Genomic DNA, 26,377 nt, shown 5'->3' with positions numbered 1-26,377 from the left:
TATGCTTAAGTGAATTTTTCATCAGTCATAGTGATGAAATTGGTGAGATGAACTTTAACTGTCTAACAGTACGTTCCACTACATACTTAGTAAGCGTAATTTACTGAGTAAATTGCATTTGCCATATAAAGAGTTTCCGGGCTTTTTTTTTTACTATAGAATATAGTAAACAAAATTCGACCAAAATTATTACCAAATATGACGAATGCAACATTGGAAATTCTGGCAGATTAATCCTCACCGTTACTGTCAGCGTCGTTAACATTATAGTCAACATTTTTGAACTCAAAAAAAACACACCTACAAAGAAAAGAAAAATCAATGATAATCGACTATATTTTTTTATTTTTATTTTTAATATATTATAAAGTATTAAAATTATAAATGTAATATAAATTTTATAATTATATAAAATCTAATTATATGAAAAATATATAAGTACACATTTTATGTTGTTTTTATTTTTAATTATAAGTTATAAGTGTTATTAGTAACTATTGGTTAAAATAAAACTTACTGAAAATTTGTTTCAAACACCGCCTTATTTCTTTTCTATTTGGATTGTGGTTGTTTAGTGTTTAAACTTACTTTGAAGCCCTCTGTTGTCTTCTCAGAACCGACATACTGATTTCATTTTTATCTAAAATAGCAACTCAGTAGAATTGTATTCGTTATTTAATAATATTTACTGCCCGCATTTACCAGAAGTCCAGCACTTTCTTTGGTTTCTAGTTATCATTGAAGATGTTTTGATTTTGAATAATTTGTAATTTTTTGTTTTCTTTGTATATGCAGCAACTGCTGATTTTATATTATGAAAAATATTACAAACATTACAAACATTATATATTAAATTATTTAAATTTTTTGTCTTTTCTTCAATGCTAATTTATTTCCTTCTAACACTACAGGATTTAATATCATCTGTTTACAATTAAAATGTAAACACAGAAAAGCTCTAAAACTAGAACTTTTTGACACATAAAAGCTCTTTCCCATTCCTTAAGTAACTCATGATAATGTAAACGCAAAAAGCTCTATGTTACTATATGACTTACTAAGTGCGTAGTGGAAACGTAGTATAAGTAGCATGTTTAAAATCATATAGAGAATTAGCGTATCATCATGATAATTAAATCCTGCCCTATTAATATAGACAAACAAATTTTATTCATCACTCATCATTATTTTTTTCAAAAGTAAACAAAATTAGCTATCCAATAGGTAATAGTGTCTTATTACACCTCTAGCGCAGTTTAAAGATTTTTAATCCTCCTGCGTTTAAGTTGTTGCCACTGAGTGCACCTTAATGCATGAGTTTGGTCGAATGAGTACAATAAAAAGGAGACCCGGTTGGGATCATTTTTGTTACTTCTTCTTCTTGAAAGCCTATTTACTTTTTTTTTTTAATTTTAACATGCTGCTTATAAAGTTATTTTGTATCTATCAATATTCCAATATATTGCACTTTTTGAGCATAGTAGGGGTATTCACTCTCTCTTGCAAACTCATTGCAAGGTGCACGAAATGCACAGATTGTACGAGAATGCAAATAACAACAACAAAATACACGCACAAAATTTCGTGCAATTGCGTGCAATCTTCCAATGCTGAAACCTATGTATATTTGCTTGCAACAAACCAGAAATGGCGGAAATCAGCTGTTTTGTCATTTGTTGCTTCTCATTTTTAAATTTGAATTGACTGTTAGTAAAATTTCGAGATATGTTAATCTATGGCTATGCTATATACATGCGTTTCGTTCATATACATATACATTTGTGAATTAATTTATCTATTTATCAATTTCAGCGAAACTTACGAAAATTTGTTCACATTTTGAACTATTGAATGAAGTGTTTGGACGCATGTCTAATTTTGTACGGGAACATTGCCATAGGCACCAACTAGTTCTGCGCTAGGCAACGATGTTTTTTTTATTGAATCGTCTGCAGACAACACATCATCCAGCTCTGCACCGAAAGTCGTGCGTTCTGCTGTGCAAAACCCCACTACCCCCCTCGATAAAAAATATAACAAATAACAATAATAAATTAAGAATTAGTTATATTTTTATTATACTAATTATTTTTATATTATATTATTATTACATATATCTCCAACAACAAATAATGTAGCGACTTTACGAATAGCCGCATTTTCGCCTGATGAACCCAAACGATATAAAACAATAGCAATCCTTAATAGTTTATTAGTGAGACTATTAAGGAAAATACGTTCCAATTTACTCTAAGCATCTGACAAAAACGGCCTTCATCAAATTCTTGAAGAATGGTAGATCTCCATTGAATAGATTTTGGTACGGGTTGGTGATTTCTGTGATGGTTTACTAAAGTAAACAAAAGGTCTTCATTTAATTGCTCCATCACTTCCCAGTAATTTGCATCATCTAACAAATAGAAACTATATAGTAGTGAAAACTACATTAACAACATGTTAATACCTTCAATCAGAATATTAAAAGCACTATTTTCAATTAAAAAATCTATACATTTTTGTATTTCACTTGTTCGCGGCATTGTTATACTATTATTTTTCTTTGCTCAATGTGAATCGACTGCAAAAACAGCTGATTCATTTTGATGATACAATTCTGCAACAGAGGTGTTCTCGCAGTCTTGCAGTTTTTGCATAGCATTCTTGCATTTCGTGCTCCCTGCAATGAGTTTACAAGAGAGAGTGAATACCCCTTATGTATATTTGCTTGCAACAAACCAGAAATGGCGGAAATCAGCTGTTTTGTCATTTGTTGCTTCTCATTTTTAAATTTGAATGACTGTTAGTAAAATTTCGAGATATGTTAATCTATGGCTATGCTATATACATGCGTTTCGTTCAATAATTTAAATCGATGTGACCATTAATTAAGTTTTCACAAATATAATATTATATAAATATACATTTGTGAATTAATTTATCTATTTATCAATTTCAGCAAAACTTACGAAAATTTGTTCACATTTTGAACTATTGAATGAAGTGTTTGGACGCATGTCTAATTTTGTACGGAAACATTGCCATAGCCACCAACTAGTTCTGCGCTAGGCAACGAAGTTTTTTTTATTGAATCGTCTGCAGACAACACATCATCCAGCTCTGCACCGAAAGTCGTGCGTTCTGCTGTGCAAAGCCCCACTACGCCCCTCGATAAAAAATATAACAAATAACGATAATAAATTAAGAATTAGTTATATTTTTATTATAACAATTATTTTTATATTATATTATTATTACATATATCTCCAACAACAAATAATGTAGCGACTTTACGAATAGCCGCATTTTCGCTTGATGAACCCAAACGATATAAAACAATAGCAATCCTTAATAGTTTATTAGTGAGACTATTAAGGAAAATACGTTCCAATTTACTCTAAGCATCTGACAAAAACGGCCTTCATCAAATTCTTGAAGAATGGTAGATCTCCATTGAATAGATTTTGGTACGGGTTGGTGATTTCTGTGATGGTTTACAAACAAAAGGTCTTCATTTAATTGCTCCATCACTTCCCAGTAATTTGCATCATCTAACAAATAGAAACTATATAGTAGTGAAAACTACATTAACAACATGTTAATACCTTCAATCAGAATATTAAAAGCACTATTTTCAATAAAAAAATCTATACATTTTTGTATTTCACTTGTTCGCGGCATTGTTATACTTTTATTTTTCTTTGCTCAATTTGACACGGCTGCAAAAACAGCTGATTCATTTTGATGATGCAATTCTGCAACAGAGGTGTTCTCGCAGTCTTGCAGTTTTTGTATAGCATTCTTGCATTTCGTGCTCCTTGCAATGAGTTTACAAGAGAGAGTGAATACCCCTATAGTATAACAACAATAAGTCCTTGCACAGAGTCTACTCTTTTTCACTACTTTTTAACTAGCAATAACAAACTCTCTTCTTTCCCTCACTTGTACTCATTTTGTCTTGGATATATTTGTTGTTTAAATGTGAAAAGTTCTGCTTTTTAATTTCTTCTTCACCATTGATTACTGGAATAGAGTGCACGTAAATTTGAATATTTTGATTGTTAGCGATTTATAATATAGGCTGCGTTGCTTACTGCCATTTTTTTTCCAAACGTACTGAAATTGAAGTAATTTGCTCTTAAAAAACGCAAATTCTGAAATTTATTACTAAACAACACTGATTTGCCTTAGTGTCGAGGCATAAATACACCGGCTCTCATACTGGAATTTGAATCGATATATTATTTTTTCTCTCAATCTCAATTCTATAATTTACATTGAAAACAAAAATAATTTTCCTTGAAGATGACTATCGAAGATAGTCGAAATATCGGAAGAATTATTTTTAATAAAGTATAAATGAATTTTAAATATAAATAATAAATTAGTGTCTTTTTTATTTCTATTTAAATTTGACCAATTAGCCTGATAACAAATTATTATAACAATAATTTTTGGTCACAAATAAAAGTATTTAATATTTTTAAAAATAATTTTAAGTTAAGAATATCCATAGTCGTTGTTACCAATATTAACATATATATTAAAAATCAAAATAAAACTTTTTATTTTATTTAGATAAATTAAAATTAAAATTAATTAACTAAATTAAATAATTTATTATTTTATTCAATTATTAGAAATAAATTTAATTTCTTCTCAATATTAGTTTATAATTTTTTAACGTTTCCTCAATTATGCTTAAGCAATTATACAGTATACAGAAAACTGTTTTCCTTAATTTCCGATAAGTACAAAAACCCTAGAGCTGGTAACTCTAAGCCGGCAAATGATGTAAAATGTCAAACAGTTACCAAAACATTATTCTTTTAAAGTTCACTTTCAGTTTTCTAGTGAAATTCTATATGTTCGGTTAGAAGCTAAATTACTCAATTCGAAATGTTCACATAATAAACGTAATTATATTTTTTATATTTAATGACTGTGTCGTATAATTATTAAAGTGCAGTGCTATCGGGCAATACGCTCTTCGTTAGATAAGCTAATAACATTATAACTAATCTGTGAAAAATCGAACCAAAGAATTTGTTCAAAAGTGATAAGAAAACAATAGACGTACAGGTGCGCGTTAATATTGTTAGAACAAACAATTACATTATATGTTTCTTTGTTGTTAAACTTAGACTTTGTATGCTGTTAAAGCAAGGTATTTTTTGCAATATTGTAAACTTGACAAAAATTTAAAATTTTGTATTTGTAAATTTAAACTAAAAAAGAATTTAAGTTTTGTTTACATGCAAAATGTGGCCATTTGCATCCAATATGAAAATTGCTCTTCTGCAATTTTTTTGTTTAATACTAACAATTGGAATAAATTGTGAAGAAACTAATCCTTTGGTGAGTAAAAAAATTTTAAAAATTTCTTTCACAATAAATTAATTTGTTAAAAATCCTTTGTTGTAAATTTGTCTATGAGTTTTTTTTTTTGTTTTTGTTTATTATTTTCAATTCGTCATATGTTTTTGACTTTTAACAATATTTGTTGTTATTGTATGAGAGAAAGAGTACAATTTTGCTGAGAGAACACTTGTTTTTAACACTTTTTTATTTTCAAATATTCATGAAGAGTTACAGGTGTCTTCGCAGTAGTTTTAATGCTTGAAAGAATATTATATCTAAAGAGAATATAAATGCCGAGATTTATATGAACAAACACTTAATTTAGAGAAAAAAAATGTGTGTAAAATATTTTTTATTATATAAATATTTTTTAATATTCATAAAAATTTTTTTTTTTATTATAAAAACTTTTCATTCATTTACTTTAATTACAAAATTATCTTGCATATTACTTTTTTTGTATGGATGTTTTTTTTTTTCAAATTACAACAAATTTCCATTCATGTAGCTTGCATGTGTGGGTGCGTGTAAAAATCTAATTAGATTTTAAAATCAATAAATTTGAGTTTAATTTTAAGATTTAAAACAATTTAATCTGTAAAGTGTAATAATGTAGTTTCTTTGTATTTTGAGTTTCAATCAATTCTAGTTTATTTAGTTGTTTATTTAGAAAATATATAGTCTGCATACATGACTGAGTATTTAGAGCTTCATTACTTTGGTCTATATGATATATGACTACGTTATTGAGACAATGGAAACTTTTCACTTTAGTAATTATATGCTTTAAAACTTGTTAGATAATATGAACCCTGTTTTATGTGAAATGTTGCATAATCCCCAACGGGGTTTTTATAGCACATCAGCTCTGTAGGCTGAGCTACTATCTCAACAAAATGTCTATTTTAGAGGAAAGTATTGGTCTATTTTATGAGATGGGTGTTCAATCGTCTGAACTGATTCAAAACACTTATCTATATTGTTTACAGACCTGTTGCCCCTTATAAAGTAGGATGTTCGCGGTGTGTAGCATTACTCATAATAACAGTCGCAACTGAGTTATAATATTAGGACCGTGTGCGAGTTCGAGTAAATTGATATGGAGTAAATTGAGGTGGAGTAAATTGAAATTTCCTAGGGATTTTTTGCACCGGACTTTTGTAAATATTTATTTATTAATGCACTTATTTATTATTTTTGGTTAAAAGTTTTTTTGTTTATATATTTAATAAACATCTTATATAGTGCTCAAGTGCACTAGCTCAAAGAGTTTCAACATAATAATAAAATTTTCACAATGGTAACATCTAATTTACCTAATTTTTATTAAATTTACCCTATACGAAATTCTGGTAAATACCAACATTCGCTGCTATACCGACATAATTTACTATCTCCCTCAATTTACTATCAATTTACTCGATACTCGCACACGGCCTAGATTCATTGAAATGAAAATGTAGGGTTGTATTTGAATTCAACATTGAATTTAATTGAAAGTGTGTTTAGACTACCGTACTTAACACATTTTCGGGTTTATCTCGATAAGCGTGTAGCATTTAGTCACATTTGCCATATAAAATCTACTCAAAATTCATGCAAAAATGTTCGAGATAAGCGTGTACTTATTTTTTAAGTCAATTGCCTTAATAAATGCTTCCTTGAAAAATACCAAATACGTGCCAATTATTGCTGCAAATTTTAATAGAAACAAAGATAAAATGAGGCTGTGAGTCAAGACAAATTTCAAACAAAAATGCAGCAGAGAATGAGTTGATAACTTTTTTTTTAAATCGATTCTACTTAAAATATTTAAAAAAAAAATGAAGCAATAGAAAAAAAAATTGATTTTCGTTTTTTGTTTTCCTTCATTGTTCTCTGAGTTTTAAAAGAAAACACCTGAACTCTTTTTAGCTGAAATTGCTTATATACGTGAGATAAATGTAAAGAGTAAATGTAGGTGTAAACATGCTAAAATGAGATAATTCCACAGATTTAGTCGTGTCAGATCTGATTGATTTATATTGTGCAGTGGCGTCGCTAGGCGTCAGCGATGCCGGCGACCACCGACGGCCTCGCGCCCAAGGGGCCTCGCAAAAAGTTACCGACTGTGGATTCTAAGCACTTAATAAATATTTTAAACAATTTGATTTGATAATGGCATTAACCATATTCGAAATATTTCCGAATGTTTATATAGTAACCAGATTCATGTTCACAGTTCTAGTCAGTATAGCTCCGACGGAAAGAAGCTTTTCAAATTTAAAATTGATTAAGACATACTAGAAAAGTATAATGATCCAAGAGAGACTATCTCCATTCGAAATTCTATAAACTGAAGCGAAAATAGCAGCTGACGCAAATTATGATATAATTTTAAAAAAAATTGAGTGAAGCTAAAAGTAAGAAAATTCATTTATTTTAATTTGTGTTTATTTTAAATTGATTATTTACTTTTACAACTGGGTTATAAAGGGGGCCTCGCAATTCTAATGTCGCCGACGTCCAGAGATGGTCTAGCTCCGCCACTGATATCGTGACACTTTTTTTGAGTTGTATATATGTATATTGAAGATAAGAAAAACAAAACTACATATTTCATTTATTATAATAAATTAAATTAGTTGGCTTAAACATTTTATGTATGTTATTTACGGATTTTAAAGACATATTTTACTTTTTAAATAAAAAACCAATTTTCGTATATTAATATCTCTTGAAAGAACTAAACTTGAAATTATGTATACATAGATACCTAGAGTTAAAAAACCTGGGTATATAAAGATATATGTCAAGACTTACCCAGTCCAAATTGGAAAAAAATTGTACCAATCAGCTTCTTTAACTAAAGTGGAACCAAATCTGTACTACGGTATTGGTGCTGACAAATCACTGTGTATCAGAAATGTATGCAATATGAGTTTGGATGTACTCTAACTACTTCTGTCGAGCTTGTTGATCTACATATGATGAAAGAAATGTCGTTTATTCGTGTGCCAGTGCCCATCATTGCCTAACAGGAGGTTTAAAATTTTCCAAACCCTTTTCCCCCGGTTGTCAAGTTTACGTTGTTGTAAATGTTATGTTGTTGTTGTAACTGTTTGTATAGTCACTTTTTGGGTGTGACGAACGTCACTTGGTCGTCAAACTCAATAGCACCGGAACGGCCGTTCTTGAATGTCAAGTTTATAAGCTTGTCCCTTCACACAACTTTAATGGAAAAAGTCGTAACTTCTCAAGGCAGGGCTGTTCGTGCACTAAATGTTTTAACTTCGACCTTTAAGGTGGTTCTTTAGGTCTGTCCTATAAACGGTGTGTTATTGCTGATAGTACAATATGCATAAAAAATTTACCTTTCTTCAACAGTTTAAAGCTAGGATTGTTACTCGTTTACCGAATAGGATATCTTAGCTACAATATACTATCCAAAATACAGAATTGTCTAATGGCTCAAAAAGCTGTCATAGACTGGGAGGTGATGACAAGTTTTGTTGTGTTCAGTAAGATTTGTTAAATTCGCAGTTTGCTGCCTGATAACATCTGTCGCTGTCTTATATTTATGATTATGTTATAACCGAAATATCGATTTCATATTTGACTACTATTTACTAAAGCAAAATATATATATATATTGCGACTATATAGAAACTGTTTGTATTCTCTAAAAAATATATGATATTAATTTATTCGGATTTATGTTAAAGCAGTTATAGACCGATCAGTATGCATTATAAAGGCACATAGGAACTTATTATATATTGAAATTTAACCTAAATTGATATAAGGAACATCTAAATTTAACAAAAAATAATTTGAGAGTTATAACAGAAATTCTAACAGAACATTATAGGTTGAACTACCACCTAAAAAAATCAGGAATTTGCAGGTTCAAAGAGGAGATGGGTACCGAAAAGTACATGCTAGGAATATATTACTCAACATTCAGATGAACTGGAACCTGGAACTTGGAAGAATAGTACAAATACTGCTATTTACTGAAGAAATAGGAATTATTTCAAGTAGGGATCACAATGCATCCTAATGTCGCGTTTCAATCCCCTCTATAAAATTAAGATAATTAAAGATTAAGACTAAACTATGTTGCAATTTGGAGTTTAAAATAAAAGTCTATTTTATATACTCTTGATCACACCCAATCTCTTCAAATTTAAAATATAAATAACAGTTATAAAAACTTCTTATCTCATACTTTAGGTATTTGCAACGACGGAATGTTTTCTAAAGGAGCCAGTTTATGAACATAAATTTGACTTTAGCAAGTTACATTCAGATTTTGCACACCAAGCCACTGGCATGAATGGTGATGTCTTCGAGTATAATCTCTGTGGTAATATGACGCGTACTTGCGATGGACAGAAAAATATTGCAGCGTGTTTAAAAAGAGGCGACAAGGAGTTTGTGCTCGGTATGTGCCTTTGAGTGAATATATTTCCTTTATGCTATTTTATTTACTTTATTTTAGTATTAATTTTAAAATATTTTCTGTTTTATTTAAATGCAGGCACACAACATCAACTACACTATAGCAATGGCAAAATGTTTTTCAGCTTTCTAAATGGCGCCAAATGTCCCACTGGTGTAGCTGATTTTCAGTTGTATGTTGCCCTTGGCTGCGATTACACTTTAGATGAGATACAATCACATGTGACACAGTATGTAAGTAATTGTTGGTTTTTATAGAAGCTTTTTCCCGGAATGCATTTAAACTAAATGCAGTAAATATAAAACGTCATTCATGCATCCTCTACCATTGTATTTAAAAGTTAATGAATTTTCATGAACTTACAACGCAAATAGATATTTGTTTTTGTATTTAAATTATATTGTTTTTAAATTATTAATTTTACAGGCTAATAATTCCTGTTCCTTCTACATCACCTTGGAGTCGCCTGAAGCTTGCTTACCAGAACCAGATGACGTTAAAGCTAACACGTGTACCTATACCGATACTTCAACTGGTCATGTATATAACTTGATGCCACTCAGTGATATGAATTATATGTAAGAAAACCAGTAAATTAAAATTATTTCCTGATATAATATCTTCTAATTTTCAGTACTACCGATCGAGCTGGATCTGCGTTTGTGATAAATGTCTGTAAACCAGTGCTCTATGGCAGAAACAATATGTGTCCGGCTGGTAGCAGTGTGTGCTTTGTTTCCTTAAAAGCCACTGATTATAAGAAAAAGTAATTTTATCTATAATTGCATAATATTATTAATTAACATTTTTTGTATATTCCAGGTACTTTAATTACGGTACTGTCCAACCAAATCCTACCTTCGAGAATGGCAAATTAGTCATGCGTCTTAAGTCAGATACCATTTGCAATGGTAATGAAACTTATTCTTCGGTTATATATTTTTATTGCGATCCAAATGTTAAGGTATTTCAGTGAAAATTTCTGCCTCCAGCATAAATTCTACAATTTTTTATCTTACATTTTGTTGCACAGAATGCTCATCCGGAATTTATTGGTCTGCATGGTTGCGTAAATGAATTTTCGTTTGTCACGCCATTGGCCTGTAATAATTTGGCGCCTTGTACGACCATAACGCACGGTAATGAAATGTAAGTATATCCAAATAAAAATTTTAAATAAAAATATTTTAAACATTTTCTACTTTTTATTCTTGGTTTTTCGGATTGTAATGAACAGTCTTGATATGAGCAGTTTAAAGGATAAACCGTTCACCTTACAGTTGCAGGATAAGAGTTATACATTCGCTGTGTGTTCCGGTGCAGGGCAGCCGTGCTTGGAAAATGATGGTAAGTTATATTTGCATAAGTGAAAGATATATTAAAACTCTGGTATGTTCAATTTATATATGGTTATTTAAAAAAAATCGTTATATAAATGGGTCAACAAATTTTTCGTTGATATTTTAATACTTGAATTTAAAGGAAAAGGTTAAAAATTAATTCCACTCTTGAAATCCATGTAACTAATTATACAGAATAAAAAGGATTGTATTTTTTTAAAAGCTTAAATATTTTAAAATAGTTGTTGAGGTAAATGAGTTTAAAAATTGTAAATTTTTTTTAAGAATAATATTTAAATAGAACGTAAAATAATTGTGGTGTGCTCCAATATTTAGTTTTAATAACAAAAAATAATGCACTATAGGCCTATTATACTAGAGTAATTACTTCATTACTAAAATAATAATAATCTATTTCTACTTTATGGATGAGTTGATATTCAGAACCAGAATATGTAAAACTACACCGAAGTATTAGATAATTTGTAAAAGTGTTATTGATACTGTAGTCATCCGGTAATTTTAACGCTCCCGTGCTTGGTTATCTTCTTCCGCGAGCGTTGAAGCGTTAATTAGAGGAGTAGATAGCATTTAATAGCTGTATTCGAGTAACTTTTACAAATTTTCCAAAAAGCCGTAAAAGTCTGAGATAATATCTTTCTACAAGTTTCGTACATAGATTTCTATTTAACAAGAAAGATTTATTCGACTAGCTTCATTCATTCTAATAAAATATATTTTTTTTCAATTATTTATTTATTGAATATTTCTAAATGAAATTAACAATAATTAATATCAAATCTTAAAAACTAGGAGAGAATATTTATTGAACAGAGTATACTCTAAGGTATTAAACAAAAAATGGTAGTTTATATTATAAACATATTTGCTACGGGTTTAGCAGCTGTTTCCTACTGGAAACAGCTGGATTTAATGTTTAGCTTTAAACAATACTTCGCAATACGAGTTAGAATAATATCAGATATCTTGAGTATGTTGAAATCCCTTTGAATAATGGAGTTTTCACATACCATGGAGCTTTTACAATCTGTCTGCAGTTTTTTTACATTCGAGTTGCATGTGGTACCCAAAAGCACTACACCTTATATTCAGATTGGTTTGATGATGGTGTTGTATAGAAATACTTTATTTTCGAGGCTGAGGGCAGGTTTGGGATTCATCAGACAATATAGTTGTTACAGCGTTAGTTTAATGTGCGTTATTTTGTTGCCAATGTGTTTTACCCCTGTTAAACTTCTATCAAGATAAATGCCTATGTATTTAAAATCATTGCTTTGAGAAATACTGTTAAAGAATATGTTCCCATAATTCCATGATATGCACTGTAATAATTTAGGATTTTATGAACTAATATGATGCAATTAAAATGGCTTTCTTCGCATATCGTTTTTATATATGTTTTATGTGGAATTCAATATAGTTCCTATTTCGAAACATAATCAGCAACTGAAACTTTCTTATCTGCTGTATAAATACTCACAAAAGATTAAGTTATCCCTCTATTCACCCTATTGGATACGTCGTTTCCTATTTTCGTATCATGCATACATCGACATCTATTGCAACAGCGATAACAGACAGAATCTTCTTCGAGATCACGTAAACCCTACGTTTGGTAACAACTTTTCTGGCCCAAATTAGGTCACAAGATGCCAATCGGGTTATAGTCATGTCAAAAAGTTTTTGCTACGTAAAAGCCCATCTGCTCCTAAAGTGTAGACGAACTGCTTATTCTTTATTATTTGAGCCAAGATAGCTGGGATCCCTATTACATTAAGATAGTAAGATGATATTATATCTTTACGTAGGTTTCCCTCATTTTCTCTTTTCTTTTGTTTTCTCTTTCTCTTTTTCGTTATTTATCTTACCCTTTCAGTTTCTGGTTACCTTGTTTATTGTACAAGTTACAACAAATAATGAATATATATTATATTAATTGCCTGCGATGTCACAGTTTCTGCCGTATGAATAGCACAACAAACTTAAATGACCTATTTGTATTAGTTGTATGACAAATTACAAAGCAGAGTTAAAATGTGTGTTTATACCGGTACTTATAAAAAATGTTAATAATTTATAACTAAATTGACGAATACAATTACTACGCAAATATATATTTTCTTATTTAAAAGCGAGCAAATCTTGTGATAGTCTGACTTTGAACATATATGAAATGAGTCATTAAGTTTATCATTTGCTTTAATTACTTTAATATATAGGTGCATATTTGTTATGTGTTATAAAATAAAAAATTTATATAACATATACATACATATATGGATAGTTTGAAAACGTATTCATTAATTGCAAAAAATAATCTAATGTATACCCAATTAGATAGGTAATTGCATTAAATTGCTTTTTGTTATATATTGTAAATGTAGTGTGTTTATATCGTTTTATTGATTTATTTACAGTTTTTATATAATAAAATTTAATTTAATTTAATTCATTAGTGTACATTTACTTTTACAAGCTTAGAGTTTTAGAGAAATTTTCTTGAGTAATAATAGCGTTTTTAATTATTTTATTCTTTTACAATACTTAAGTTGCATCTAAACATTTCTTTAAATTCTTTTTATATGTGTCAAGTAGTACTGAGCTTTCCGTATGTAAATAAAATCTTTCTACCCAATATTTTTCTTCTGATCTGTTTTTTGAATTATCTACTCATGTCAGGCTTTTTAAAATTTTTTTCTTAATTAAGTGTGATCGAAAAGAGTTTATATTTAGATGTTTAACCGGCTTTATATCGCTTCATGAGATACAACAAAAATTTTTTATCTGCATCTCACGTACTTGCAACTTTTAACCAATGAAGTTTTATTACCTTTAATTTTTATGGAATTAGTATTTAAATTTAATGCAATAATTGTAATAAAAGTTGTATTTATTGATTTGTAAAGTATCAATGAAAACATATATTTATATGCACATTAATCTAGTTATCATAAACTTACCTTATACATAATATAGATCAACTACTTTTATTCGAAGTTTATTTCAACTTCGTATTATTGACACATACGAAATCGGAAATGATGCACACATCCGGTAAATGTGCAAACATCATGTGATATAATCAAAAGCTGTAAAGTTTTTCTGATAATAAAATTCAGAAACACCATAACTTTTTACACATAGTAGTAGAATAAAAAAGTAATATATAGAGTAGTACAACAGTGATTTGTTTATTTTTTTATGATGTTGGCAATTCACAAACTCAGATGAGTTGAAGCGATCTAGGCATGACTTGACTAGCTGTTTATGCAATACAGTTTGGAAAGTGCTTGTGTGATTTTCCAAGTTTCGGTGTAAAGACCACAACAACTTCATTCTTCTGGTTAGGTACATAGGGCATTATCATATTGACCTTTAGTATTCTTAACAGTGACATAATATAAAAATTTGTATCCCTTCGTACGGTCTGCCCAGTATGTAGGATAAAGATAATAGAAAAAGAGCGAGTTAAAGATAAAGATAGAGAAAATCCATGTCAATATTGTAAAATAAGGATAAATGGTGTGATTTGGTAATTGCGGCTAAAGATGATATCTCGAGAGATATGTCGATATATAATATTTAAATCTAATAATACTAAGTGGGCTCTGTAACATACCAAGTGGGTTTTGGTTTCTTTGAATATTTGAGTTATTCTATGAGTATAAAGGTACAATTAAGGTACACTTCAAAAATAAAGTGACTTATTTGTTATAAATAACTGCTACAGATATAGCTATACCCTTACCTAGGTTGGGTCGTCGGATAAGTTCATGTTGTCTTATCACATTTTTATCACTCCAAATTTGGTTCTTTAGATGTATAAATATAAAGAAAGTGTTGATAAAAGTTGGGAAATGGAAAACACTAGTAAAAAGTAAGGAATTTATATTGAAGCTGCTTACAACTTAGTCTGAATTTAGAAGACTAAGTCTGTGTCTGAAGAGGGTGGAAAAAACCATTGGAAGCTGCTTACAACTTAGTCTGAATTTAGAAGACTAAGTCTGAGTCTGGAGAGGGTGAAAAAAAGCATAGAAAATGTTGCATGGTATTATCATCCTTGAAACGAAGTGAATATAAGTTGTTGTCAGCAAATTGAACACGAACAAGATATTTTACGTTGAGTTTAACAAAAGTAGATAGCTTTTATCTGATATGAAAAGTTTAAGTATTATAAAAATATTGTTCTTTCACAATTGACACCAACAATATTAATCCAATTGCTCTCCATTATATACTTTAATGTATTTACCTTCCTTCCTGTATCCACCTCCCTTATTTGAATCGTCCAAAAATTGTCATTTTGATGAAAATCTGAACAATATCTGTATTATCTGTGTTATCTGTATTTCCTATAAAGTAAAAATTTACCTGGTTCTTACCATAATTATATTAATAAGTGGACTCAATTCGTATTTTATATATTAATCCTGTCAGGAATTTTAACTATTTAATTGGTGTTAAAGAGTGCAAATGCTTCTTATAAACTGCGAATATATTTATTTATATCCATAAATGTGTGTTTCTTCTGACAATTTTGTCACAAGTACTCTTGCACAGATTTTGTCATAGTGGTAAATCACATTTTAGTCCTTAATACCTTTATATACATAAGTCATTTTCTTCAACGTATTGGATTTTTATATTTGATCTTGTATTACGTCCACCGAGGCGTATGAAAAACCAATAACTTGGCAATTTTTGTGCAACCAATCGCATTTGCCAATTGCCTTCGCAAAATGATATTACGCTTCATATAAACTGATTTTCCACATTTTTCCTTATACAGTAGATATGTATATGTTTTCCAACTTTATGTATATATGTATATATATAGTATGAGTAGAAACGATATGTGCAAGTTCCAACTTCAATTTATTGGATTTTTCTCTATATTTTATACTGGCAAAAATGTATAAAAACAATAATAAAAACACACTTAAATGTAATTTTTCTACGTTCATATGTAGTAGTGTTTCTCTATATATGTGTGTGTGTATTTGTATATATATATATCTTGTATCTTGTGTTAAGAACCATGAATAGTGGAATTTCGTACATCATTTGCTTCATTCGTTTTCATGCTGGACATTTTTTATCAATTTTTATTTGATTATTTTATTCTTCTACTCCAGCTGTAGAAAAATTCGAATATTCCACATTTAAACAAATATATGAAAATACTCGTATATATCCTTCTATAAATGCACAAGATTTGTTTTTGTAGAGTTTATGGATTTGTTATCATTTGCTATATTTTTTCTAATAGTTTCTAAATGAGTTTCCATTTTATTGCAAAACCAAAAACTATATATATAAAATTTTGATTATATTTTAATTATTTTTTCGCTGGAAATGCTGGCGATGCTTCCAATAATAATAATTTTAATTTCATATAAAATTTATAATAAAATAATAAAAATAAAAAAACAAATATACAGGAATATACTCTGAGCAACGCTATAGTATATAATTATATATATTAACTAATGTATAGTAATTAAACAATATCTAACATAACATTATCAAATAAATAATATTTAAAAAATAAATAATATTTAACAATATTATAATATTTAACAATATTATTTATTGTTGTTGTTGTGGTTTGAGTTAGTGCTATTGCACACTTTTACTCTTTTTTGGTTGGGAGGCTTATCCCTGCCCCAAACTAAGCTTTAACTATACTAGAATTATTATCATTTATTTGTGTTTTAACTGATGACGAACCGTAGATAAGCATAACTTCCTGTGCGTCTTGAGCGTATCGACTTTTGTGAATAACTTTAGGGCTCTGTCCTTGATATATTTTTTCACTGAGTCGATCCTTAGATCTCTATGCATATCTGTTGTGTTAATATACCAATGAATCTTAATTAGTCTTCTTGAAGCCAGTTTTTGTGCTATCTGTAAATGCTTTATGGCAGTATTTGAGGCTTATTTGAGTATATAATAACTTTCTACTTTTGAGGATGTATCGATTATTATTATTATCAATTAAAAGTTTAAAAACCTACAATTTTAAAACTTAGGCTTCTACATGACAGTTCTAAATTTCTTTAAGTAGTTTTTAGTTGAATCAGTTTTCTTCTTCCTTGTGGGTATTATTAATGGAGTGTATGTAAAAAGAGTGTCACCTAACTAAACCTAAATATAATTTCATTTAATTATTTATTTGCTGTATGTTTGCAAGCAATTACCATATTCGTAGTAACTGTTGCCCATAATTTTAGTATCTTAGTTCTAAAGTTTCTCTAAATAGTTTTTAGTCGAGTCGGCTTTCTTCTTCCTCGTGGGTATCATTAAAGAAGCTCATGTACAAAGAGTGTTACCTAAGTAGACGTAACTATAATTTCATTTAATTATTTATTTGCTGAATACCCGTAAGCAATCATCATATTCTTAGTATCTGTGGCCCATAATTTTAGTATCTTAGTTCTAAAGTTTCTCTAAATAGTTTTTAGTCGAGTCGGCTTTCTTCTTCCTTGTGGGTGTCATTAAAAAAGCTAATGTACAAAGAGTGTTACCTAAGTAGACGTAACTATAATTTCAATATTCTTAGTATCTGTGGCCCATATTTTTAGTTCTAAATTTCTCTAAGTAGTTTTGCATACTACATGCAACTTGTAACGCAACACAAAACGGGTTTGGCGCAAGGATTAAATTTTTTTTTTTTTGTAGAAAGAGATCCGTTGCACATAAAATACTTTTTAATTTAACAACGTACATCCAGTTTTAGAAATCTAATTCCCATTGTTACCAATGGTTACTATACATCCAAGGAATTTAAATTGCTCGATAACTTTTTTTATAAAAATTTCATTTACAATTGGATTATAAACGAATCCAGTGAGCATAATATATAGAAAAATATTTGAAATATGTCATTAGAAAACTTTAAGCTAAAATAATCTTCAGTAAAAATAAAAAGTTTTAAAATTTAGTAAACATTTCGGTTCTCATTTAAAAAACTGTATTTTATATAGCAAACCAGCTACTAATGTTAAGGTTTCCATTGAAAATTCGTTAAGTGAAATTTTCGCAAAATGACTTGCAGTTTCAATAACTTACAAACTCAATTAATATTTAGCAGTCTAAATAAAAAACCATTGTACTCCTGGGGTAAATCGGTGCGTTGTGGTTCTATAACACGTCTTACTGATGAAGATATCAATAAACCAGTGCTGCAATTATCTGCTGGTGACACGAAGAAAACCTTTATTACCATAAGCCTTAAAAAAAATGTGACCATAAACAATAAATTACCTATTTTCGTTTTGATTGTAAAAAATATGTATTCACCTTTCGCTTTTGATGTACAGGTAAATTCTTATTTTCACATTTTATATAATTACTTTGTTGAGGATATATTTTTCAAGGTTAAAGATGATAAGGATATGTGGCGTCGCTTTAGTTGTGGTACTACAACAGCTGAAACTCGCATTTCCCCATATACTTGTTTGCTGCCATTAAGCTTAGATCATGGTTGGAATTACATTCAAATAGATCTCGCCGATTTGATTAAAAAAAGTTATGGAACACAATATGCTGAAACCTTGCGTTTACAAATATATCCAAATTGTCGTATATATCGCATATACTTTGCTGATCAACTTTGTCCAATCCATCAATTGCCCGAAGAATTGACATTTATTCATCTTGAGAAAGATGAAACTTCATCAAAATCAATCGGTTAAATTTATTTATAGAACTTAGATGTTCATGGTGAAATTTTAGTAAACTTGAAAGTACAGTTTCGGAAATAAATTGAAAAACGTTTTAATATTGAAAATATTTATATGGAGGTTTTTCTTTAGAAATTTTCGTACCTAGCGACAATTTTTTCGTCAATTCTTTTTTTATTTTCCAGTTTTCGCGTTTTTTGTGCTGTCAATTTAAACTTTATTTATTTTAATTTATATTCAAAGTAAACAAAATAACAAAAAGCGTTTTGTACACTGATACATTTCAGTCACTATATTTCCTTTCTGATTCAATACACCGATTTGCACATCTTAAAAGCGAGAATCTGGAACTTCAGACTGTTGTAGAGTTTATCTTCGTCGATTTTTGTTATTCTTTGCTTTGTGGTTTTAAAAGTAAACGTAATTAAAATGTAGTTAAGATTACAATAACCAACACACTTCAAGGGCATATAAACTTCATCCTGGAGTGTTTCCAGAAATGGAAAATAAAAATCAACAACGAAAAAACAAACGCTCTGTTCATTACACGTAAGAGGGGACAGAACCCGTCGAGAGTGAGAGTGGAAGATATGGTAATAAACTGGGATAATAGCATTAAATATCTAGACATCACGGTGGACAAACGATTCACATGGCTTAAACATGTTCAACTGAAAAGAATTAGTTGTGTCAAATTTCTTCATCATCTCCAACCGCTATTCAAAAATTAAAATCTCAATGTTAAGAACAGGAAGCTGATATATAACCAAATAACTCGACCGTCACTTCTATATGGATGTGTAGCGTTCACTAAGGCCTCAAATATTACTACTGCAAGGCCTCAGCTGGAAATTGCACAAAGCCAGATTCAGAGAAAACTTTTCAAGGTGCTATTGTGCATTATGACTAATCACATCCTAAGGAACCTCAAGATTGATCCGACCAAAAAATACATAAAGGATAGAACGCTGAAACTATTTACGAAAACTGACAGGCTTACCAACAGCACGTTATCGAATCTCAGAATGATAACAGGCTACTCAGCGAGGTATGCAGATCTGAAGTCAGTTATTGTTTAGTCTGGTGAAATGATAAACAATAATCCAGTAAAGGCGTAGAGAGGTGTTATGGAGAAATCTCGCAGTTAGTAGAGAGTAAAAGTGCTCAATGCACTGACTTAACTAGCTTCAAGATAATAATATATATTTAGAATTATATATTAATATTTATAAGTTGCAAAATTTATTTTTTAATATGAAATAAGATATTAGGAGTGAAAAAAAAAATTCTATATATATTTTTCAACTACTTTGAACTTTAAAGTTTAAAGTTCTTCAAGTACTTTAGTTTGCACGTAATTTGATGAAGTTACAAAGGAAAATATGATAAAATGCCTCTGTTGCAATAAATTTGCAGTGTCATTTATCAACTTAACTGACAGTCAATTACTTTTCTATTCCGAATGAGATTGTCGATTTAAGCCCTTTTCATCTTATACGAGTAAGTGAATGTGCCTTGCTTTCTACATACTTTTAACCGCTTCCTAACTAAATCGAATATAGTGTGTTACACCAGAAAAAGGAAAAAAATTAACAGAAATGACACATTTTAGCCAAATCACTGTGATTTGCACTCAAAGTCAATTGAAAACGAGCAATTGAAATAAATTGAATGCTTGTGTGTTTTGCAATTGAAAAGAAGATAAAGTATCTGAATGGGGCAAGTGAACAATTCAATTAAAATGTTAAAGCCTAATCTTTATACAAAGTGATTGCAGTTATTAGACTGCAGTTAACATTGTATATTGTTGTCTTTAAAATCTTTAAATAGATGGCATTATGGTTTAATAATATATTTTACTCTATTTATTTTTGCTATTATATTTACATTGAGCTATATAATATCTATCGTATCATATATAGCAGTATCAACTTTATTGACCGTAATCTATATTTTATATTTATCTGATATGTTGAAATGCAAGAAGGAGCTAAAAATAAAAGCTAATGACATTTTCGATTGGTAAATTTGGGGTAACTTTTTTAATCGAGATTAACTTTTAGTGCAATTTTCATTTTCAATTGGTAAATCTCGAGCGAAATGTATACCACTGGAGATTAATGTATGACATTCGGGATTAATTTATAACACTCTAGGTAGATATTTTGCCAGAGTAGCAAGATTACCCTGAAATTGAAATAATGATTTCATTCGATATATGTATTTAAGAAATATATTAATATCTACTAACACAGCTACAAAAATTTTAGATTACTTTAAAAATGGTCGACTGGGCAATAGAGTTTGACAGATCTAGAATAAATAAATCTAAATATTGTCTAAATATCTAAATAATAATAAATTAAATAAATAAATAATCTAAATAAATCTAGATTGAATCCAGATTTATCAATTAAAAACGCCATAATAATAATACCACAATAGTTCTCAAAAAGTAATACATACTTTGTTGGAATATACTCTCTTCTTTCTATAAACTGTTATAATAAGAGGAGTATATTGACATTCAATTTTTCTTTTTTGACATTATATAAATTTTTAATATTATAAATATTTTAATATTATACTTTATATAATATTTATTTAAATATTATAAAAATAATACTTAATATAAATTGATAATTGACATTATATATAAGCGTGATTATTTTTTCAGGTTAAATTTTTGAAAAAAAAACAAAATAGTGTTGAAATTGACCAATTAATTAAAATTAATTAATTCAATTATTATACAGTTGGTTTATGATTTTATTCTAATATAAATACAGCAAGTGTATTAATTAACAAAACTTTCACGGCAAATTAACAAAACTCCAGAAAAATGTGCTAACATTAAACTCAATTACAGCTTTGGGTCAATTGGTTAAGAAGCGCTGACTCTGAGCTTCAAATTTGGCATGGCACGAGTTGTATTCCTGGTACTTGCAGTCTCAAAAAATCATTTACGAATAATTAAATACAATAATTATTTCTAAGACCACAGATGATGGGTATTAGGCAATAATATAAAAAAAAGAATTTTTGTTGTAGTTCACTACTTTTCGAAAACTCCTTTCAAAAAAATTAATTATAATAAATAAATATAATAATAAATAACTAAAATAAATGTAATATTTTAATTTAAAATGCTTTAATTGGAAATACTAAAAGTGACATTAAATACGATTAAATAACATCTTCAAATATATTTTTAAATTAATTAGCTGTGCACTTTACAACGTTACATTCACTACCTAATATTTGATGGAGTATTTTGTAGTACTATTTTTATAGCACAATTTCCTAATAAACTTAACTTTAGTATTTAACGACATAAATTTATGGAATAGTAATTAAGTACTTTATTGTATGCTATATTGCAGGTGCCTGTGTCATATCGGACAAAGCATCGATTAGTCTTGGTCTTATCAACTCCTATTTGCGTTTCAATCAAACAGGCTCTCCATATTTGCTGTATGAAAATGGGGCAGAATGTAATAAGTCCGACACAACAACCACAACATATTGGTCAACAAAAATTGAATTTGTATGTGCCAACAATGCAACCAAAGGCAAGGGTAGCTCTGGAAATATCAATAGTGCTGGCAGTGATGGTGCTAGTACCGCTGTGCTGGGTCCAAAAATAATTGAAAACTCCAACTGTCAACTGTTAATTCACTATCAAACGGATTTGGCCTGCCAGGAGCAGATTACGTGCAAAGCTAAAGCTTATGTTGAACATTCCGAGGATGGTACCAGCGAGGAGGTAGTCGATTTAACACCATTGATCAGTGCATCTGAAAACTATGAGGCGAAAATTGATTCCTCGCTTGTAACGGAAAAGCGAGTGGGCAAAACGACAAAGGTGATTTGCTTTTTTTCTGTTTGTTATTTTGTCCTTTGGTTACTGATTGTAATCATGTTGTTTATGTCGGTACTGTAGTAGTATTTTTTGTTCTTGTACGTTGATGATGATGATACTTATGTACGATTTTTGGTTTTTCAACATTTTTTTTCTTCTCGTTTTGACTTATTTCATTAACATGTTTATACGGCTGATGTTACTGCTGTTCGACAGTTTTATCTTAATGTTTGCCGTCCATTAGTACCAAAATTTGGCTTAGGTTGCCCTGGTGGTTCGGCTGGTTGTATGGCTGAAGTTGGTACATCGCCAACACCGGAAAAAGAAAAGGTATGTTGAAATTTGCATTCTATAATTTTATGGTATGTATGAATGAAAATTACAAAATTATATTTTGGAAATAAATTTATAATTGGATTTAAATTATTTTAAAATTTATATTAAAAATTGATGTCATAAAAAACTTGTACAATGTATTAGTTCGACAATAATATGTTGAAAACTATCTGTGTAAAATAAAGTGTAAAGCTATAAAGTTAAATTAAATCCTATGACATTCAACTTTTTAATTATAGTATGTTTAAGAACAACTCTCTATGAACTTTCTTAACAGCTTTACGCACCTAACTTAATCTAACTACTTGATTTAGCAGTTTTTGAGTATCTGCTAAATTGGCAATTAGAATTAACTTTATTTAAAAATGGAAACTAAACATAGCGCAGTGCAGATTTCTGAAAAAGTTCAAGTTCAAGAGGTCTCTTTTTTTGACATCAAGTCGAATATTCATACTATACCAAATCTGAAAGAGTTTCATAACTCTCTAGATCTTAAAGGTCAAAACAAGGTTGGTACAGATGTCTTGAAACTAGAAATTTATATAGAAACGCGCATATTTAAGGTATCACTTAGAATAGGGCTGTCCAGACCAGGTGCGATTGCGAGCGAATACAATAGTTTTCGACAATAATAAAAATTCGTTTATAATGTTAAATTTAGTTTTTTAATTTATTAATTTAACATCATTTATTTGGTATACTATAAAATTAAATAATATAGTTTTACCAGTACACGATTAAAAAATTTGAGTAATTGTAGATTAAAAACATGTCGCGGGCCGCATGTGGCAAGTGGGTCGTGCTTTGGACAGTCCTGACTTAGAATATCACATTTTGCAAGTGTTTTTTAGGCGGAAACGATAGCACCCAAAGTTGCCGCTGATATATGGCTCGTTCTATAAATAAAACGTATGAAACTGATATTAGATGCTTATTATTAAGAACTAGCTAATTATGCAGTGGTTTTTGTTATAGTTCTTCAATATTCTTTTTTTGAGGACATTGAAAAAGTACGACTATCAATTACTGATAACAAAACTGACTCAAAATCTTCAAAGTAAATTTATTGGTTAAAGTGATGCAGTAGTTAGGTTTTGTTTCAAGAATATGGTATATGTGCGATATAGTAGAAAAAACCTATCAGTAAGGAAAGAATATTTTATTACAAGACTTCTGGAATCTATATTCGTTCTCAATGGAGCCTGCCTCAGGTTTATACTAAAACCTGACCTTATCTAATCAAACATCTAAGCATTAGGAAGTGTGATTCGAATACTATGTATTTTGTTTGATTTTCATGGCATTATAAAATGATCTTCTTATAAAAAAAGTTATTTATAAAATGAATTACATTTTATTTGAAATTTAGGTATACTAAAAATATATGATACTTTATTATTCGGCAATAAATAATCATTTTAGTACTAATCATTTTAATACTTATATTACAATCACTTATTTTGTAATCATAAATCACAATACAATAATTGTTTTCATTAATTGATTAACCAGAAATTATTAATCTGATTATTCAAGCAATTAAATTTGAAGTTTTCGATTGAGTTTAGAATTCAATTACAGTAACAGCAACGTTGTCACTTATAACGTTACAGTTACATAAATTTAATTTAATTGTATCAAGACATTACATTTTCTACTAATAAAAGATACTTATGCAGATATCAAAGACCAATTACTGTATAAATTTCGTATTTCATAACTTGAATTGAAGTATTTTGATAGATTTAAAACATTAATTATATTGTCAACAAATCAAAGTGGAAGCATACTGTAAACTTCAATAATAAAGCAAGTGCAGGATAAGAGATACTTCAATCAATAACAAATTCATGTTTGAAGAAGGAATATACTTTAAAGGAATAAAAAATAAATATTGTTAAATATTTACATATAAGGAATTTTGTATGAAAAATAATAACAAATATTTTGCAATTTTCAATAATAGTTAGTTTGGAAGAATAGGAAGAATGATACATATGATATTCGATAGAAAATAGTTGTTTATAATACATACAAACATATATTCAATATTTAATTTTTTAATCAATTATAATTTTTTTCAGAAAAATATATTATTAAAATTCCGTTATTTAGAGCATCTCTATGCAATGTGTATGACTTCTATCATACATTCTTAAAATCTTATGTAGTATGAGATGTCCCTCAACCTTTAATACAAAACTAAAAGTATGATATTTTATAATTTTTTTGCAACAAATATAGACCTTTTCTTTTGTAAACACATTACAAAAGAACAACTGCTTATTTTAAAAATAACATATGAAACAGCAACACTGCTAGCTTATTTAGTCCAACCTTTTTTAAATCGCTTAACTAATAAGCAGCTGAAATGGTATGGTTGCCAAGATTAAAAATTCGTCTATTATGAACGATTTTTGGAAGTACTTACAAAATTTCCAGTTAACCGTCAACGAATGAGATATAGTTTTATATCCAAACTGGTGGGTTATTTGCATGGAATATATATGCAAGGAATATCTATAAATGCTTTGAGAATCGAAGATATTTTTTAAATACGGTTTGAAATGTTTAATACTATTATTGAGCTTTATGATTGTGATAGGACTTAAAGGAGTGTTTGAAATATATTTTTCTTTTCCCGGAGTTCAAGTTTTTCTATTTCTATGTAAATATATGTTCAAATATATGACTATAATAAATGCATGTTTATTATATGCATAATGCATATTTTTGATTTGCCTTTGTATTACCACTGCATTACAAACTGGGTAATGTCGAAGCAGTAGAGTGAAATAAAGTGTATTGCCTCGTTTGTGTCACAATATGTGACTTGCTCTATTCAAGCACTACACACTTGTTAGCATAGAAATTGCTTTCTTTTTAAGGGAAATGTTGTAAAGTAAGGAGTGATGTATGTTCTTATGTTAGCATATCAATAAAGTAAATATATTTTAAATCAAAGAAACAGTTGCTATGTGAAAAACTCTATTTATGTTACTAATAAATCTTTTTATATAACTTTAATAATACTTACAATTTTAAATGCATTGATTTCATTATAACTTAGAAATATATTTTTTATAATGTTAAAGAAGCTATTTTTAAAATTTAGAGGGTTTTCGATTAGCAAACAAAGAAAGCACAAATACAAAAATTTATTCAATTTTGCCAAGTACTCATCATCAGCAGTCTTACGAAATAAACGAATTTAATTAGTTTATAGTCTGTATATAATTTGTTTGGACTGCAAGTGCCAGGCTTAAAACTCATGCCTGTCAAATTAGAAATGCTTTTCTACAAGTAGCCAAGGCTGCATAAACTTTTAGTG

General features: G+C 29.0%; 2 protein-coding genes across 2 annotated transcripts in view; both read left to right on the top strand.

The window, feature by feature from the left end:
* The first annotated feature begins 4,832 nt into the window (after window positions 1-4,832).
* LOC119676601 (cation-independent mannose-6-phosphate receptor-like) overlaps window positions 4,833-26,377 on the top strand; it is a 45,783-nt gene continuing 24,238 nt past the window's right edge. The window contains exons 1-11 of the mRNA XM_038087846.1: window positions 4,833-5,164; window positions 5,235-5,355; window positions 9,574-9,784; window positions 9,881-10,035; window positions 10,229-10,380; window positions 10,437-10,568; window positions 10,625-10,766; window positions 10,836-10,951; window positions 11,040-11,149; window positions 22,232-22,713; window positions 22,927-23,040. Coding sequence (XP_037943774.1) covers window positions 5,260-5,355; window positions 9,574-9,784; window positions 9,881-10,035; window positions 10,229-10,380; window positions 10,437-10,568; window positions 10,625-10,766; window positions 10,836-10,951; window positions 11,040-11,149; window positions 22,232-22,713; window positions 22,927-23,040 — 1,710 coding nt within the window. The 5' untranslated portion in view covers window positions 4,833-5,164; window positions 5,235-5,259. The remainder of the gene's footprint in view (window positions 5,165-5,234; window positions 5,356-9,573; window positions 9,785-9,880; window positions 10,036-10,228; window positions 10,381-10,436; window positions 10,569-10,624; window positions 10,767-10,835; window positions 10,952-11,039; window positions 11,150-22,231; window positions 22,714-22,926; window positions 23,041-26,377) is intronic.
* On the top strand, window positions 18,100-18,961 carry LOC119686363 (cilia- and flagella-associated protein 20-like). The gene is made up of 2 exons (XM_038100934.1): window positions 18,100-18,485; window positions 18,543-18,961. The coding sequence occupies exons 1-2, from the start codon at window positions 18,210-18,212 to the stop codon at window positions 18,858-18,860; spliced, it is 594 nt and encodes a 197-aa protein (XP_037956862.1). The 5' UTR covers window positions 18,100-18,209; the 3' UTR covers window positions 18,861-18,961.

The sequence above is a fragment of the Teleopsis dalmanni genome, chromosome 2 (assembly GCF_002237135.1).
Source record: "Teleopsis dalmanni isolate 2A chromosome 2, ASM223713v2, whole genome shotgun sequence".
Classification (NCBI taxonomy): Eukaryota; Metazoa; Arthropoda; class Insecta; order Diptera; family Diopsidae; genus Teleopsis; species Teleopsis dalmanni.
The sequence above is the reverse complement of the archived record's forward strand: the minus strand, read 5'-3'. Positions and strand labels throughout refer to the sequence as shown.

What these genes read in the sequence shown, in the direction of transcription:
- LOC119686363 (XM_038100934.1), top strand. Translation starts at nt 18,210, where the DNA reads ATGACTTGCAGTTTCAATAACTTACAAACTCAATTAATATTTAGCAGT. An exon ending in CTTTCGCTTTTGATGTACAG is followed by an intron (nt 18,486 to 18,542) that starts GTAAATTCTTAT and finishes ATATTTTTCAAG; the next exon opens with GTTAAAGATGATAAGGATAT.